The sequence below is a fragment of the Aplysia californica genome, unplaced genomic scaffold (genome assembly GCF_000002075.1).
Source record: "Aplysia californica isolate F4 #8 unplaced genomic scaffold, AplCal3.0 scaffold00129, whole genome shotgun sequence".
Taxonomy (NCBI): Eukaryota; Metazoa; Mollusca; class Gastropoda; order Aplysiida; family Aplysiidae; genus Aplysia; species Aplysia californica.
In genome coordinates, this window is record NW_004797399.1 from 835,331 (window position 1) to 849,197 (window position 13,867).

Consider the following 13,867-nt stretch of genomic DNA (forward strand, 5'->3'; position numbering starts at 1 on the left):
CCCCCGGTAAAACAAATATGGCTAATTTACTCTATTCTTATTTTGCCACCATACATCAGTTTTGCGATTATTTCCTACTTGTAATTGGGCGAGAGAAACTCGCCACCTCGGTCTCCAACACCGTCGTTAGGGAGAGAATAGGATTAGAGGGGGATCCGCCATAGGCTTAAGCTTTGACGTCATTATGGACGGATTTGGCCCGTAAAGAAGTTCAGAGCCTCCGTCGAGTTGTAGTTTTTATCTCGTTATGGGGATGATTGATTCCAACTTTTTAATTTATTTCTTTTTTTCCAGTTAAGAAACCGTGGATAATTTACGAGAGATGTAATCGCCTGTATAGTGTTGAAGTGTCTGGGCTTCCTTTGTAGTTCACGTAGTTGATGTTCAGACCAGGGTGGATTTTTAATGTGTGTTTTTTTTTTTATGCAGTGCGTTTTTAAATCGATACTAATTGTTACTTTATGTCAAGGGTGCCATTTTCCCCGTAATGTATTTTCTTTTATTCTTTTGCTGCTGTTTTGTTGGGGTTTTTTTGGTTTGTTTTTTGTTTTGTTTTCCTCCCTTTATTTCCGTTATTTTTACTAGAAGAACAGTTATGTTTTTCTTTTCATAATTTGTTTTCTGTTTAACCCACACTAGTTGTGTATGTTAACCTTCTTTTTTGGTCTTTTTTTTTGGGTTCTTTTTTTCTTTCGTTTCTATGGAAATGGTAAATGTTCAGGTATTTTCACAAAGCCCCAGTGGCATCCTTGTTGTGATATTCCGTGGATGTTTTGTTTTGTTGAGGAGAGGTGTTTCTAGCTGTCTTTGCGTTCTCTTTTCTTTTTCTCTCTATCCTCCTGCTTTTGCTTCTTTTGCGTTTATTTCTCTTTTTTTGGGGGTTCATTTTCTCCTTTTCATTACCACTTTGTCTTTGTGTGTGTGTTTTGTCCGAACTTGATGTTTTATGTGAGCGTATTCCCATGAGTACATGGACTGTTGTAGAATACAATGAATAGACTGGTATTCAGGAAACTTGTCATTGTGTAAGATTTCGAAATGTTATTTTATTGCGAAGTCCCAAGAGCCGTCAGGGATGGGCGCTATAGAATTGGTCTTCATTATTGTTATTATTTTATTTTTTTAAATTATTGTTGGTGGGTGGTTGGTGGGTGCTCTGGTGTGATTTGCTTCTTCTTTCCTATGAAACATCTATCGTCCTTATCTCCCCTTCTTCTTTTTTATGTTTGTTACTCTCTTGTAACACCTCTAATCTTCTGGCGCTAATATGACCTTATGCTTTTGCGAGCGCCGTAAAACCTCTACTGAAACTAAAACTTAATTATTGTTATTATTATTATTATTATTGCCTTTATTATTATTATAGAACTTGGTTTGTTTAGGGGATTTTTCAAGAGTCCTTTGCTCAGTCTTATCGGAGGTGGACATAACATTCTGAGGTCCCGCCTCCCAAATAACCTAACAGTGTTGAAAGCAGCGTGAGACCAGTGCTTTATTGATTTGAAAGAAGATGGCACGAAAATGTTTAAATTTACTAAATATGAAGATTCAAGAGTTTTCTTTCTGTTTTTCAGGCGAGATGAGTGGCGAAAGAAGAGACGAATAATGCGGAAGAAAAGAAAACAGGTGAGACGCCTTGTTATTATTATTGTCTTTTTTCAGTTGTAATTTTTGTCTTTGTCAGAAATCTTAGAACCAGGATACTGTTGAACGTCCTTACTGGATCTTTTTGTTTTTTTTGTTTTTGGGGTTTTTTTGGTTTTTACTCTGTTTGAGATCTTACAAAAGATGAACCAGTGTTCATTTTTTTCGGAGAAAGTTGAATGCTTTTTATTTTAGCTACGCAACTGTTTTCTCGAACTACTATTGAAAGATCGGTGTATTTGTTGGAGGGGATCAAATTACGTTTTTTTTTAAATGTTAATATATATGTATATTATCTATAAAACGGCAAAAAAAAGCCTGTGCAGTCATTAATAAAATAAGCGTTCCTGAGATCTTTGGTCCTACTTTCGAAGATCATGTGTTTTTGACCTTGGACTTGTTAAAGGATTTTGATGTGTAATCACTGACGGGGCGTGGTCTCTGTCTATGGGCTGAGGAGGATCAGTGGGTCACGATTGATTTCTTGCTCCCCACGTCTAATATCTGTCTTTTCCTAAAGCCTTCACACAAAACTTTTTGCCAACATCTCTGTTTACATAAAACGGGTAACTGGATGATATTCATCAGTTCGTTTTGGGGTATATTTTGATAAATGTTAATGTTTTGTGTGTCGTAGTAGCATCAATAGTATGAGTTACTTTGTATGTAACAATACATACATGCCCAAGTACAGTACAGAAATCTTTGAGAGGTAGACAGACAAATGGGATAGGAAAATGAAAAAAAACTGCAGAAACTTTCTCATTCATTTCATCCAGGTAGATGGACGGAGACTGATAAGTGTGCTCAGTTGTACTCTCATTATCATACACTTGTTGTATTCAATGCTTGTTTAATAAAAATAAGGACAGGCTGACAACATGGAGTGGGTGGTTGGCGGGTGCTCTGGTGTGGTTTGCTCCTTCTTTCCTACCAAACATCTGTCATCCATATCACTCCTCCTTCTTTTTAGTGCTTGTTACTCTCTTGCAACACCTATAATCTTCGGCACTTTTATGGCCTTCTTGTGTTGCAAGTGCCGTAAAACACTTATTAAAACTAAAGACAACATTGAGCCATTGGTTGCTTGATGAACAGTGACCTCAAAATATATATAAAGTCACGTCTGCTAACCTTTGTCTGTTGTTTTGTTCTCAGCGTCTGGCCAGTGCGGAGAACCCAGGCGACGTCAACGACAGCGAGCATGACGAAGTGGTGGGCCCATCGAGTGTCCCCAAACGTCGCAGCGCCTCTCAGGAGAACCTGTGGCCGTACCTGCCCTCGGACCGACTCCCGCTACTGTGGGGCAGCCCACCGCGGGCGCTCAAGCCTCGCAAAGTGAAGAGGAAGCATGTTTACTGTGACAAAGACAGTGCAGATGAGAGTCTTACGGGGCAGGAAACATACGAGGGAGAGGAAGAGAAGAAAAGCAACAAGTCTTTGAGCATGATCCTGGAAGAAAACAAAGCAAACATCCACCGTCAAACCTCGAGGAAGAACTGTGATACATTAGAAGATGAGGTTGGCACAGCCGAAGAAGATATGGAGGAGGAAGAAGAAGAGGAGGAGATGGAAGAAGAAGAAGAGGATGATAAGTGGCCCAATTCTGACTGCTGGGAGGTGAAGTGTTCGTCAACATCTACCTCAAGTCTTGGTGAATCTCACGTGCTCCGCGTACACAGAATCCGCTCGGACGTCGATTACGTCGAACGTGAGCACAGCCCGTGCAAAGATGCCATGTGTGACAAGGACAATTCCCAGTGTAACGGTAAAGACAATAGTGACCCACGCCTCGGACAGGCGCTCAATCTCAGTGCGAGCGATCTCATCGATGCCAAGCAAAATTCCACAGAAGCTAACGCAGCCAAGTACGACCACATAAACAATAACTTAAATCATTACTGCCCGTCATCGCTCTCCAGCAGTAGGGTCGTTCCTACTGCCCAGGCAACGTCATCAGATTCCACATTGTCCAAATTGCTCACGTCAGAAGATGTTGCAGATGACTGGAACTTCAGTTCTCAGTTCGAGTCTCAGATGAACCGTGAGCGACAGAGGTTGGAAGCTCATATTCTGAAAGAGGAACAAGACACCGTAGAAAAAACATCGGACAACAGCACGACTTTCAAGTCAAATACCACCGCCACCGCCTCCACCCCTACCACCCCCACTGCCAGCAGCAAGTCTTTACCCAGCCCGTCGCCGGGGGGGACGGCGCAGCACGGGCGCTGCTACAGCAGCAGTGAGCCGTATCAGCACAAGAAGCTGCACCACGCTCGCAGACGCCACACCACCGACACGTCGCGACCCATCATCGTCACCGACGTCAAATGCCATAAGGTCAACGTCACATTTGTGGAGAGCTTCTCCCACCAAGGGTTTTTTAAACAAGCGGAGGCGAATCGTACAGGGTGATGTGTCCAGCAGCGTGTCCATGATATTCCGTTTTTCTCAATGACATCAATCTTGTTTTTTGATCAAGCATCAGATCTTGACCGTGACTCTGTTGTAATGATTATTTAAACATACACGTACCCGGAGGATAAAAGTCCATGGCTCAGATTTCTACACGCTGGTGGCGCCTGATTCATGTCATTTGTTCTTGTACAATTTAGTGTTTTCTTGTGAGAGAAGTCAATCAAAATCCAAAGAAAAGTGAAGATTAGGGTATTGTTGCGATATTTGATTTTTTTGCATTCCTTAAAATTATGAAGACCTTTTTTTTTTCCTTATAAAATAATCGTTAAGAGACCATAGCGTTTGTCACAGAGGGATCCAAAGCCCTTTTCAAATGAAAATGTTTTAAAATTCTTTTGGTTACTGAAGTAACACATGGTATATTTCTTTCACGATGAAAATAATCTGAGTAGGAGTAGGGGCTTCTTTCTTGTGACTTTATTTTAAAATTCAAACATTGGTGGATTTGATACCGTTGAATGTGAATAGCAATGCAGACTGATGCAATATTGTGAACTTGTTGAAGTAACTTGTGTTTGTTCAGGGGAGATTCAAAGTTTTTACCAAATTGTTGCCCACTAACTTGAAAGTTACAGCAAGACAAAAGTACAAGCATACTTTCACTGTTTCTCATGTTATTATATGCGGTTTATGATGTACACCTTCCAATTTTGTCCAAGTTCCTGCACACTTCTTGTTCGGGAAAGTCAATTCCTTCCTAAATGTTTTTTTCATTTTCTTTGTTCCTTTCCACTGTGTCATTTGCCTTTCTCTGTTGCCATGTGAGAAATATTATGTGCCACTGGGTTGCCTGAAAACTCGGGATTCCTATTATGATTTAATTTCTTTTGTTTTTCCACCCTCCTCCCCCCCACCCGCTACTCCTTATTCATCTTCCTTTAAATGTTTTGTTTTTTTCTTCAACACGTTTTCTGTCCATCCTTAAGATGCAGCTCAGTCTGTGGTGCTTTTCTCCTGTTGAACACTTGCAGATTTTATTTATTTCTCTTTGACAACCTGTAACTTTTTGCAATGTTTCAAAAGTCAGCATCGTGGATGCAACTAGTTTACACCTCACAAGTAACTTCTTTTTAAGACTCCCATTGAAAAATGAATATAAGTGTCCCTGTCTTCCCCTTCCTCATCTCCTCTCCTCTTTCTCTCTGTCTCCCCCCCCCCCCCCTTTTTTTTTCTCTCTCCCTCTCTCTCTGTCTCTCATTCTCTCATTCTCTCGTTCTCCCCCCCTTTCTCCCTCCCTCTGTCCCACTCAAGCAGCCATGGTTGGCGAGACAAAGACTGACCGTACACACACAAAAATCTGGCGCAGACACACAATATACAAGACCTTGCATAGGCAAAAGAAGGTATCTTTTTTTTCCATCTTTAGATCTTTTACAGATTCTCCTGACGCATGATTTGAATTTGTTTTTAGTTTTCCCCCTGCATAATACTATGTGCTTCAAGCCTGTTGAAGAAGCCTCTGTTCTGATGCAGATGATATCTATACAAAGGACAGCTCTTTTTATCTTGGATCTTTTGTAGTGTGGTCCCAGTGCATTCAGTTGTTTTTCATAACTCTGCTCTGGTTTCCACATTGGAGTTACATTTTCTCCTTTACCTTTTACCGCCAATGTTTATATGTGCTGATGAAACTTTTTAGAATACATGCTCTCATCTCAATAAGCTCAGAGTCTGCGCATGATGTCAACTCTATTTTTAGTCAAGTATGATTTGGTGTAGTTCTGAAGGGTCACCCAACATAAATTCCCCAATGTTGTTACTGTTAGTTACAAATTTACTGCCAAAATGAACCATAAGCAGGAAGCTGCATTGAAACAAGGGAACAAGGTTTGTGATGTGGAAGGTTTGGTAGCTGCATTAGGTGAGGAGGGTGCTTCTTAGCAAGTCACTTGACTGTCTTAAAAATAGATGCAGGATCCGAGTGCGCTCTCAATCTCAAGTATGAAATGCTGCACTCTCCTATCATTTCAGGGGAGATGGGGCACTGATTTTGTGTTAGTTGGAACAGATGTTTATTGTATTTTTATGGCACTTATTTGTTTTGGGGTGTTTTGCTTTTTTTTTTCAAGAGCTAAAGGACTGGGTGGAAGGGGACAGATGCACGAGGCAAAGTAGTGTTGTTTTGTAATTGTTGGTTGTACTTGAGACAATTACGGTTAAGTTGAAATTAGGTACTTTTATTACAGAAAATTTGCTAAGGCTTTCTTTCAGAGAACGTAAGACCCCTTACTTTAAAGAGTTTTCTTGCGGAGGTTGGGGGGGGGGGTGTCCTTTGGGTCAGGTTATGTTTCTTGTGAATGTTGTATTGCGTTCTGTTTGTCTACACAGCACAGCCCTCGCAGTGACAAAGGTTGTCGTTTTTCTCAGCAAACCTGCTCTGTATTCACATTTTATTGTATTTCCAGTTGTGTGTACATTTTATTATTACTTGTCTTTCAAAATGATGAAGTACAATCTGACTACGCTTACACATTGTTTATGTTTCCAGCTTATTGTAATTAGGTCATGTAAATGTTCATCGCGTTCTCTTTTCAAGCTAAGCCATGAAGGTTGTGTCCACCAGACTCTTTGCTGATGGGAGATTTTTAACGGTTGAAAGAGGGGGAGGAGGGGTGTAAAGAGATTCAATCTCATTTCTCATGTGTCAAAAAATCAACACATTTGTAAGCTTAAAGCGTTTGAAATTGTACTTATGAAAAGGGTTAATCTTGTTTTGAGATTTTTGTTCCACAAAGTAGTCCTGGTTGTTTGGCTATATTGTAGGTCACAGAAGTTGTAGTTTTATAGCCATAGAAAGCAGGACGAAGTTAACACTTGGGGTTGACTTCATGTAAGGAAATGAAAAGAAAAGTAATAATTTTAATAATAAGTAGTGATGTTATATCCTGACTTTGAGAAAGAATTACATTCGTGACAATGTAGAAAAAGCGGTGACTTGTGCATCATTCTGTATTTGTTTAAAGCGGCTAAAATGTTAACTTATATTATTTACAACAAGTTGTTGCTCTCCAGACATGTCATTTAATCTTTCTATGGATACTTTGTTGGATGTTTGTTGACTGGTTGATCATCCTCGGCAAACTTTTTGACACAGCACTTGAACTCAAGTGGCAATGGCTGCACATGATATTTGTGTGTACTTGAGCTTGGTATGTTAGAGAGGGGGTGAAGGGACCAGGTGGGGGACGTTAGCGTTAAAATGGATTGTTGGGGGGGGGGGGGTTCTCTTCTTTTGTTTCAAGGAGTCAGTTTAAGTGAGGAAACTCCCTTATTCTTCATCCTGCTGTTGTTTCTGTATTGTTTCTCAAAGAGTCCAAGTATGAAGCATGACAGGACATTTACGGCTAACAGCACTTTACTTGAATAAGAAAGAAGTAGAACCTTCCTGCAACACTTTTCTTCCATCGGCATATCATTGACTCAGTTGGTGGCACATCTCCTGCCATGTGCTGTATTGTGTACTTACTTACTAGTATTCCTTAATTGTGAAGATTGAAAACAGTGTTTATATCTGACAATAAAAATGTTTACTTGGTTATTGAAAAAGATGTAAAAAGTTGTTTCCCATAGCTTTAAAGAGGTAGTAGGAGGAAAGGAAGACAAGTTAATGGTTTAGAAAATAGTGGAAGAATGCAAGTTAATGGTTTTGTAAATGGGTTTAGGATAGGTGACGGTTAAAGCAGGTTGAACTGTAGATGTTGTACCTGAGTTGTTAGCCCCATGTCTGTTCTATTCCTCTTGGATGTTGAGAGAGGTTTACATTTTGGCTGTGCAAGTTCTCCTGTCTAGTGGAATGCTGAATAGATTGGCACTGTTATGTCATCACAAGTTGTTCCGTGTCGGGGAATGCTGAGAACAGGAGGGCACTGTTATGTGGTCATTTTCTTGTGCAAAAGTTCTCCTATTCCCCATCTCTGACGGTTAGGAAAAACTCAGTGTGTTTTGTTTGTTTGGGGGGGGGGGTATTGTGGGGTTGGATTTTTTAATTTTTTTTATTTTGGGGGGGTCTTTTTTTAATGGTACTGGTTTTACACCCATACCAACACAATTTGGATCATTTAGGAAGGGTCGGGCTTCAACCTTGCCTGTCAGGGGCCAACTTTGGCTGAGAGGGATAGAACATCCCAACAGAAGTTTTGAGGTACTCTATAAAAATTCTTCTCACTCGGGAATCAAACTTGGGTCTCCTTGGTGCAATGGTGGAGCACCTAACTGCTATACCACAGACGCTGGTAAAACCCAGTGTGTGTGTGCAGATTGTGAAAGATCACTCTCCTTGTTTGTTGCAAAATACTTGGACTCTGGCTGTACATTTGGATTCTCTAAGGATTTGTACATATATTTACTCTTTTGAGTACGTTTGTTTCATGAGGAATGATGCATTGATTTCTATTTTTGATTTTACAGGCATAAGTGTTGATATCGAGAGCACTTATTTTTTGGAAGATTTGTGGAGAAATGATGTGTTGAGGTGGTTATTGTTATCAAAAATATGTCTGCTCAATTCAAAGGAAGTCTCAAGAATCAAATGTACTGATCTGGAATGCGGCAGCATATGTTCCTTTATCATGGAAAAGAATCCAGATTTCTTTTTTTTTCTGGCCTAAAACAAAGAACAGATTGTGTCTATTACAATATTTGGTAGTCCTCCGTCACTTACTCAATTTTCATGTAACAGCAAATGCCACGAGTAGATACGTCGTGTATCAAGCTCCTTCAGATGGGATGATGGTTTTAGATTGATACCGATGTACCATGCACAGAATGACTGAAACAACTGTATGTTAATGTGCTTCACCAATTCTTAGCGTTGACTACTTTCCATGTGTACATTTTAAACTGAATATTTTACGCGATCAGTTTGTTGCCATCAGCTAAACACTCCATGACCATCTTTTTTGTGAATTGAAAAGAACGCCTCAAATAGTACACGGTGTGAAACTATTATAAGAGTGTTGGTTGTAATGGTGATCATTAGACATATATATACATAGAACAAGCTTTTGCCGGAACGTTTGACAGCTAGCAAACCAAAACATGGTGTTTGTATAGCGTGCATACGTGCACCCCGTGTACCCTTTGCTTTGAAATTGTCAAGAAGTGGGAGGCGTGAACTCTCTCTTTCTCTTTTACTCAACTGCCAACGTACATAAATTATGTAGATCTATCTTTTGCTTTTGTTACGACATGAGATGCGCGAACTCTCTCTCTTTTACTCAACTGCCGATGTACATCATTTTAATGTAGATCTATCTATTGCTTTTGTCAAGAAGAGCAGAGAAATCGGACATAAGTAATGTATTATCTGCTCTCCTTTGATTGTGTAAATGCGTAGGAGCGACACTGTGTAGGGTGGTTGGGGGAGGCGGGGGGTGGGGGAGGGTAGTTAGCACGTTTTGCCTCTGACCACCGTATGGAGAGCGTGTGCTGAAGTGGAAGACGTAACAACAACAACGCATATCTACTTGATGTTTGCGCACTGTGCTCTTTCTTGTCACAGCTCCTCAACGTTCTGTGTAACAAGTTAGTTATTTTATTTCAGTTGTTGAATGAATTAAAAAATTCAAATGAATTCACTTCTTTCGTTTTTAAATATTCTGTGTAAGTGTTTTGTTGAAGATGTTGTGAGTGGTTGGTGGATGCTCTGGTACGGTTTTCTCCTTCTTTCCTACCAGACATCTATCATCCTAATCTGTCTTCCTTCTTTTCTTTGTATGTTACTCTGTAATAACACTTGTTATCTTTGGCCATTATATTGGGGCCTATTATATCCAAGTGTCGTAAAACTCTCTCTAAAACTCAACTGTTGAAGATGTTGAGTGGGTGGTTGGCGGATGCTATTCTGTGGTTTGCTCCTTCTTTGCTGTCAAACATCTTTCATTCTCATCTCTCCTCCTTTTTTTGTGTTTGTTACCTTTTGTAACACTTCTACTCTTCGGCTCTTATATGACCTTATTGTGCTGCAAGTGCCGTAAAACTCTTACTGAAACTAAGAAGATGTTGATTCATAACAGCCTGCAAAATACTATCCTTAGCGCTTTCCTGGATACACTACATAATTTTTAATTTTTTAATTGTTTTTTCATTTGGGACCTCAGGCGGAATCGGTCGTTTCGTAGATGGACGTTAAACACAGAGGTCCCGCCTCTTAAACAACCTAATAGTGTTGATAGGGGCATTAAACCTATACCATTTCACTGTTTCACCTTGGGTGAAGAGGAAATAACCCAGGGAGGTTGAGGAAAATAAAACCAAATCGTATTCGAACCTCAAATTCCCCATCTGGCAGATGGAATACAAAGCGCCACAGACGCCCTGGAAATGTCTCTGAAGGACTCCAACATCAAACCCTTCGACACGGAAGAGCTTAGCTCCTGACAGACCCAGCTGGAGAGCAGCAGTCACAGTGGGCAGCCTATCCTGATAATATGAGGCTTCACGAATAAGAAATGTTGAAGCCAAGAGAGACGCCCACAAGCTGCGCACACGATATACCCACAAGTGGAAATGAATGTTGTAAATACCGGTACTCAAAATGTGAAAAACTCTTCAGAGCCAGAATATTCTCTCATTGGCTACGGCAGAAGCCATAAGTCAGGTTAACCTTTATTTCTTCCTTTTTGCTTAACACCCAGTGCCCATTCGGGGATCGGGGGCTCTCGTGGCCTAGAGGTTAAGGTGTTTGCCTCTCATTCAAAGGTCCCGGGTTCGAATCTGGGTAGCGACGGAAAAGAATTCTCTAAAATTGTCTCCTTTCACCTCCTTTCCTGCTCTCTAGCAATGTTCTGTCGTCTGCTTTCGTCTCCACTTTCTACTCCCACCCCCTCACCTCCTTTGCCGTCTCCTCTGGGCTCCTAACTCTTTCTGCAGCCTTTCTACTGCTGCTCCTTGGCTCCTTCTTACTGCTGTCTTTCAGCCACACCCCTGATCTCCTGGTAGGAAAGATCAACACCTAGCCTTCTCGGACAAGGGCGAAAAATCTCGGAGGTCCTGTGTGCAAGTTGCGCACGTTAAAACGTTAAAGATCACTTGGTGGTCTGAAATCGATAAGAGTAGGCTTCGGTCGCCACCCGGGCAGAATTCAAAATTTCCTACCAGCTGAAAATGTAAAATATGTCCCGTGCGCTCATATTATGACCTTATGCAGTTGCGAGCGCCGTAAAACACTTACCCAAAAAAAAAACCCCATATAATACATATGTAAATTGGGGAATTGACAAACCGATCGCCCAAATTGCGGCCTGAAAACATGCGTTTGTTTTTTAGGCTGCGAGTCGAGCGATCGGTCCGTGCTACGATGGTTGCTTTGCGCCCTCAATCTGGCTAGCCCCGCCTACCTAACCAAACCGAACGGAACTGATCGTGCTAATAGGCACCCCCTATAAACTATAAGAAATGTTTTCCTTTGCAGATACGTGACGTACTTTGGTCATCGTCCGACGTTCACGGGCGAACTGTTTATTAGACGGTGTTCACGTTTCGTTACACGCGCTGTGCCGCGTGCCACAGCAGCCGGCTGCGTACGTGCGTGCTGTCAGGATGATTTCTTTGTGAAAGTCTAGTGAATGTCTCTATTCAGAACTTACTCGCGGCTCTCGTGGTCGAGACGTCACGGTGTTCGCCTCCTATTCAATAGGTCCGAGATTCGAATCTGGACAGCGACAGAATTTTTTTTCTCTGAAAAAGATTCTCCTTTCACTTCCTTTCCTTCTCTCTAGCAATGTTCAGTCGTCTGCTTTCGTCTCCACTTCCTGCCCCCACCCCCTCATCTCATTTGCCCGCTCCTCTGTGCTCCTGGCTCTTTCTACAGTCTTTTTAATGCAACTCCTTGGGTCCTTCTTACTATCTTTCAGCCACACCCCTGATCTTAAGAATGTAAGATCTTACACCTTGCCTTCTCGGATAAGGGCGAAAAAACTCGGAGGCTCTTTGTGCAAGTTACGCACGTTAAAGATCCTTGGTGGTCCAAAATTGATAAGAGTAGACTTCAGCCGCCACCCGGGCAAAATTCAAAATGGTCTCGTTATGAACCTGAGTTTTTGCCTTTCTCTCAGGATAGCTAGACAAGGCGTGTCACAAATTGCTTCCGGTGTTGTCCCGTTTGACCGGAGAAGGCGACAGCGGGATGTCTACACTCTTTACGTCATTTCCTGGCAGTCTCCGTTTGAGGATATTTTTTTTTCAGTAGAGGTTTTACGGCGCTCGCAACTGCATACGGTCATATGAGCGCCAGGTTCGAGGAGAGAAAAGGACTTGGATACAATGATACTCACTTTGTCTTTCGGTTGAGGAAAAAGAAGCACGTAGGTACATAATGGACAGCTTTAAATAAATTAAATTAAATTAAATAATAGATTGTACTTTTATTGATCCCAGAAGGGCAATTTGGTTTACAATGGCATACATACATACATACATACACACACACACACACACACACACACACACACACACACACACACACACACACATACATACATACACACATACATACATACATACACACATACATACATACATACATACATACATACATACATACATACATACATACATACATACATACATACATACATACATACATACATACATGCATGCAGTCCATACATTCATACATCCATACATACATACATGCATGCATACATACATACATGCATACATACATACATACATACATACATACATACATACATACATACATACATACATACATACATACATACATACATACATACATACATATATTCATACATACATACATACATGCATGCATGCATGCATACATACATACATACATACATACATACATACATACATACATACATACATACATACATACATACATACATACATACATACATACATACAGCTTTATGTGGGTGGTTGGCGGATGCTCTGCTATGGTTTGCTCCGTCTTTCCTATCAAACATATAATAAAATCGTAATGATCTCTTCTCCTTCTTTTTTGTGTGTTTGTTACTCTCTTGTGACACCTCTAATCTTCGGCACTTATGTGACTTTATTGTGTTGCAAGTGCCGTATAATTCTTACTAAAAGTAAACAAGATATTTTTATGTTTGTTTCTTTGTTTGTGTAAATCGAAGCACATAGGCACGATTACGCTCGTTTATTTGTTAAGTAAAGAGAAGTACTTAGTAGATACAATAACGGGCAGCTCTGTGTTTCTTTGTTTACGTAAAGCGAAGCACGCTGATACAGAGCGCCACGTTAACTCAGTTGAGTAAGTATCATGCTGGACTCTGTAGTGGATGGCCTTGGCTCGAATCTCAGACAAGGTGTTCTTGAACTCGAGTCGTTTTGTGGATGGAGTTTTCAAAATTCTCAACCCATTTTGCTTGGTTCTGTCGGAAATGGACGTTAAATTCAGAGATATATCATATTGGATACTATTGAGAGGGGCGTTAAACTTACTAACTTACACCGATACATTGCAGGTCATTCAGTACGGGGGAAAGACGAAACGGACAGGGAGAAACAATATAGAAAAGAATTGGGACTCATCAATAGCGTCCTTTTACCACCCGCAGTCTTTTGGTCCAGGGGCAAGCGATGGCAGAGATAGAAACAACAGAAAGAGAGAAAAGAAATAGGACTAATCAGAGGTACACTCCAACCACCCACTGGCTGTGTCAGTAGCAGATGTTTCTTTTTTGAGCTGACTCATCACCAAGGGATCCTGTTTATAAGGTGAACGACGTCTTGTTTGTTACCAGGTTACGACCCC

At 40.9% G+C, this 13,867-nt stretch overlaps 1 protein-coding gene across 1 annotated transcript in view; it reads left to right on the forward strand.

Moving 5' to 3' along the window:
• LOC101853308 (M-phase phosphoprotein 8) overlaps positions 1–9,698 on the forward strand; it is a gene marked incomplete in the record, with an annotated part of 69,364 nt that extends 59,666 nt beyond the window's left edge. Inside the window, 2 exon segments of the mRNA XM_013081403.2 lie at positions 1,575–1,626; positions 2,803–9,698. Of these exon segments, the coding sequence (XP_012936857.1) occupies positions 1,575–1,626; positions 2,803–4,059 (1,309 nt within the window).
• Positions 9,699–13,867: the final 4,169 nt, after the last annotated feature.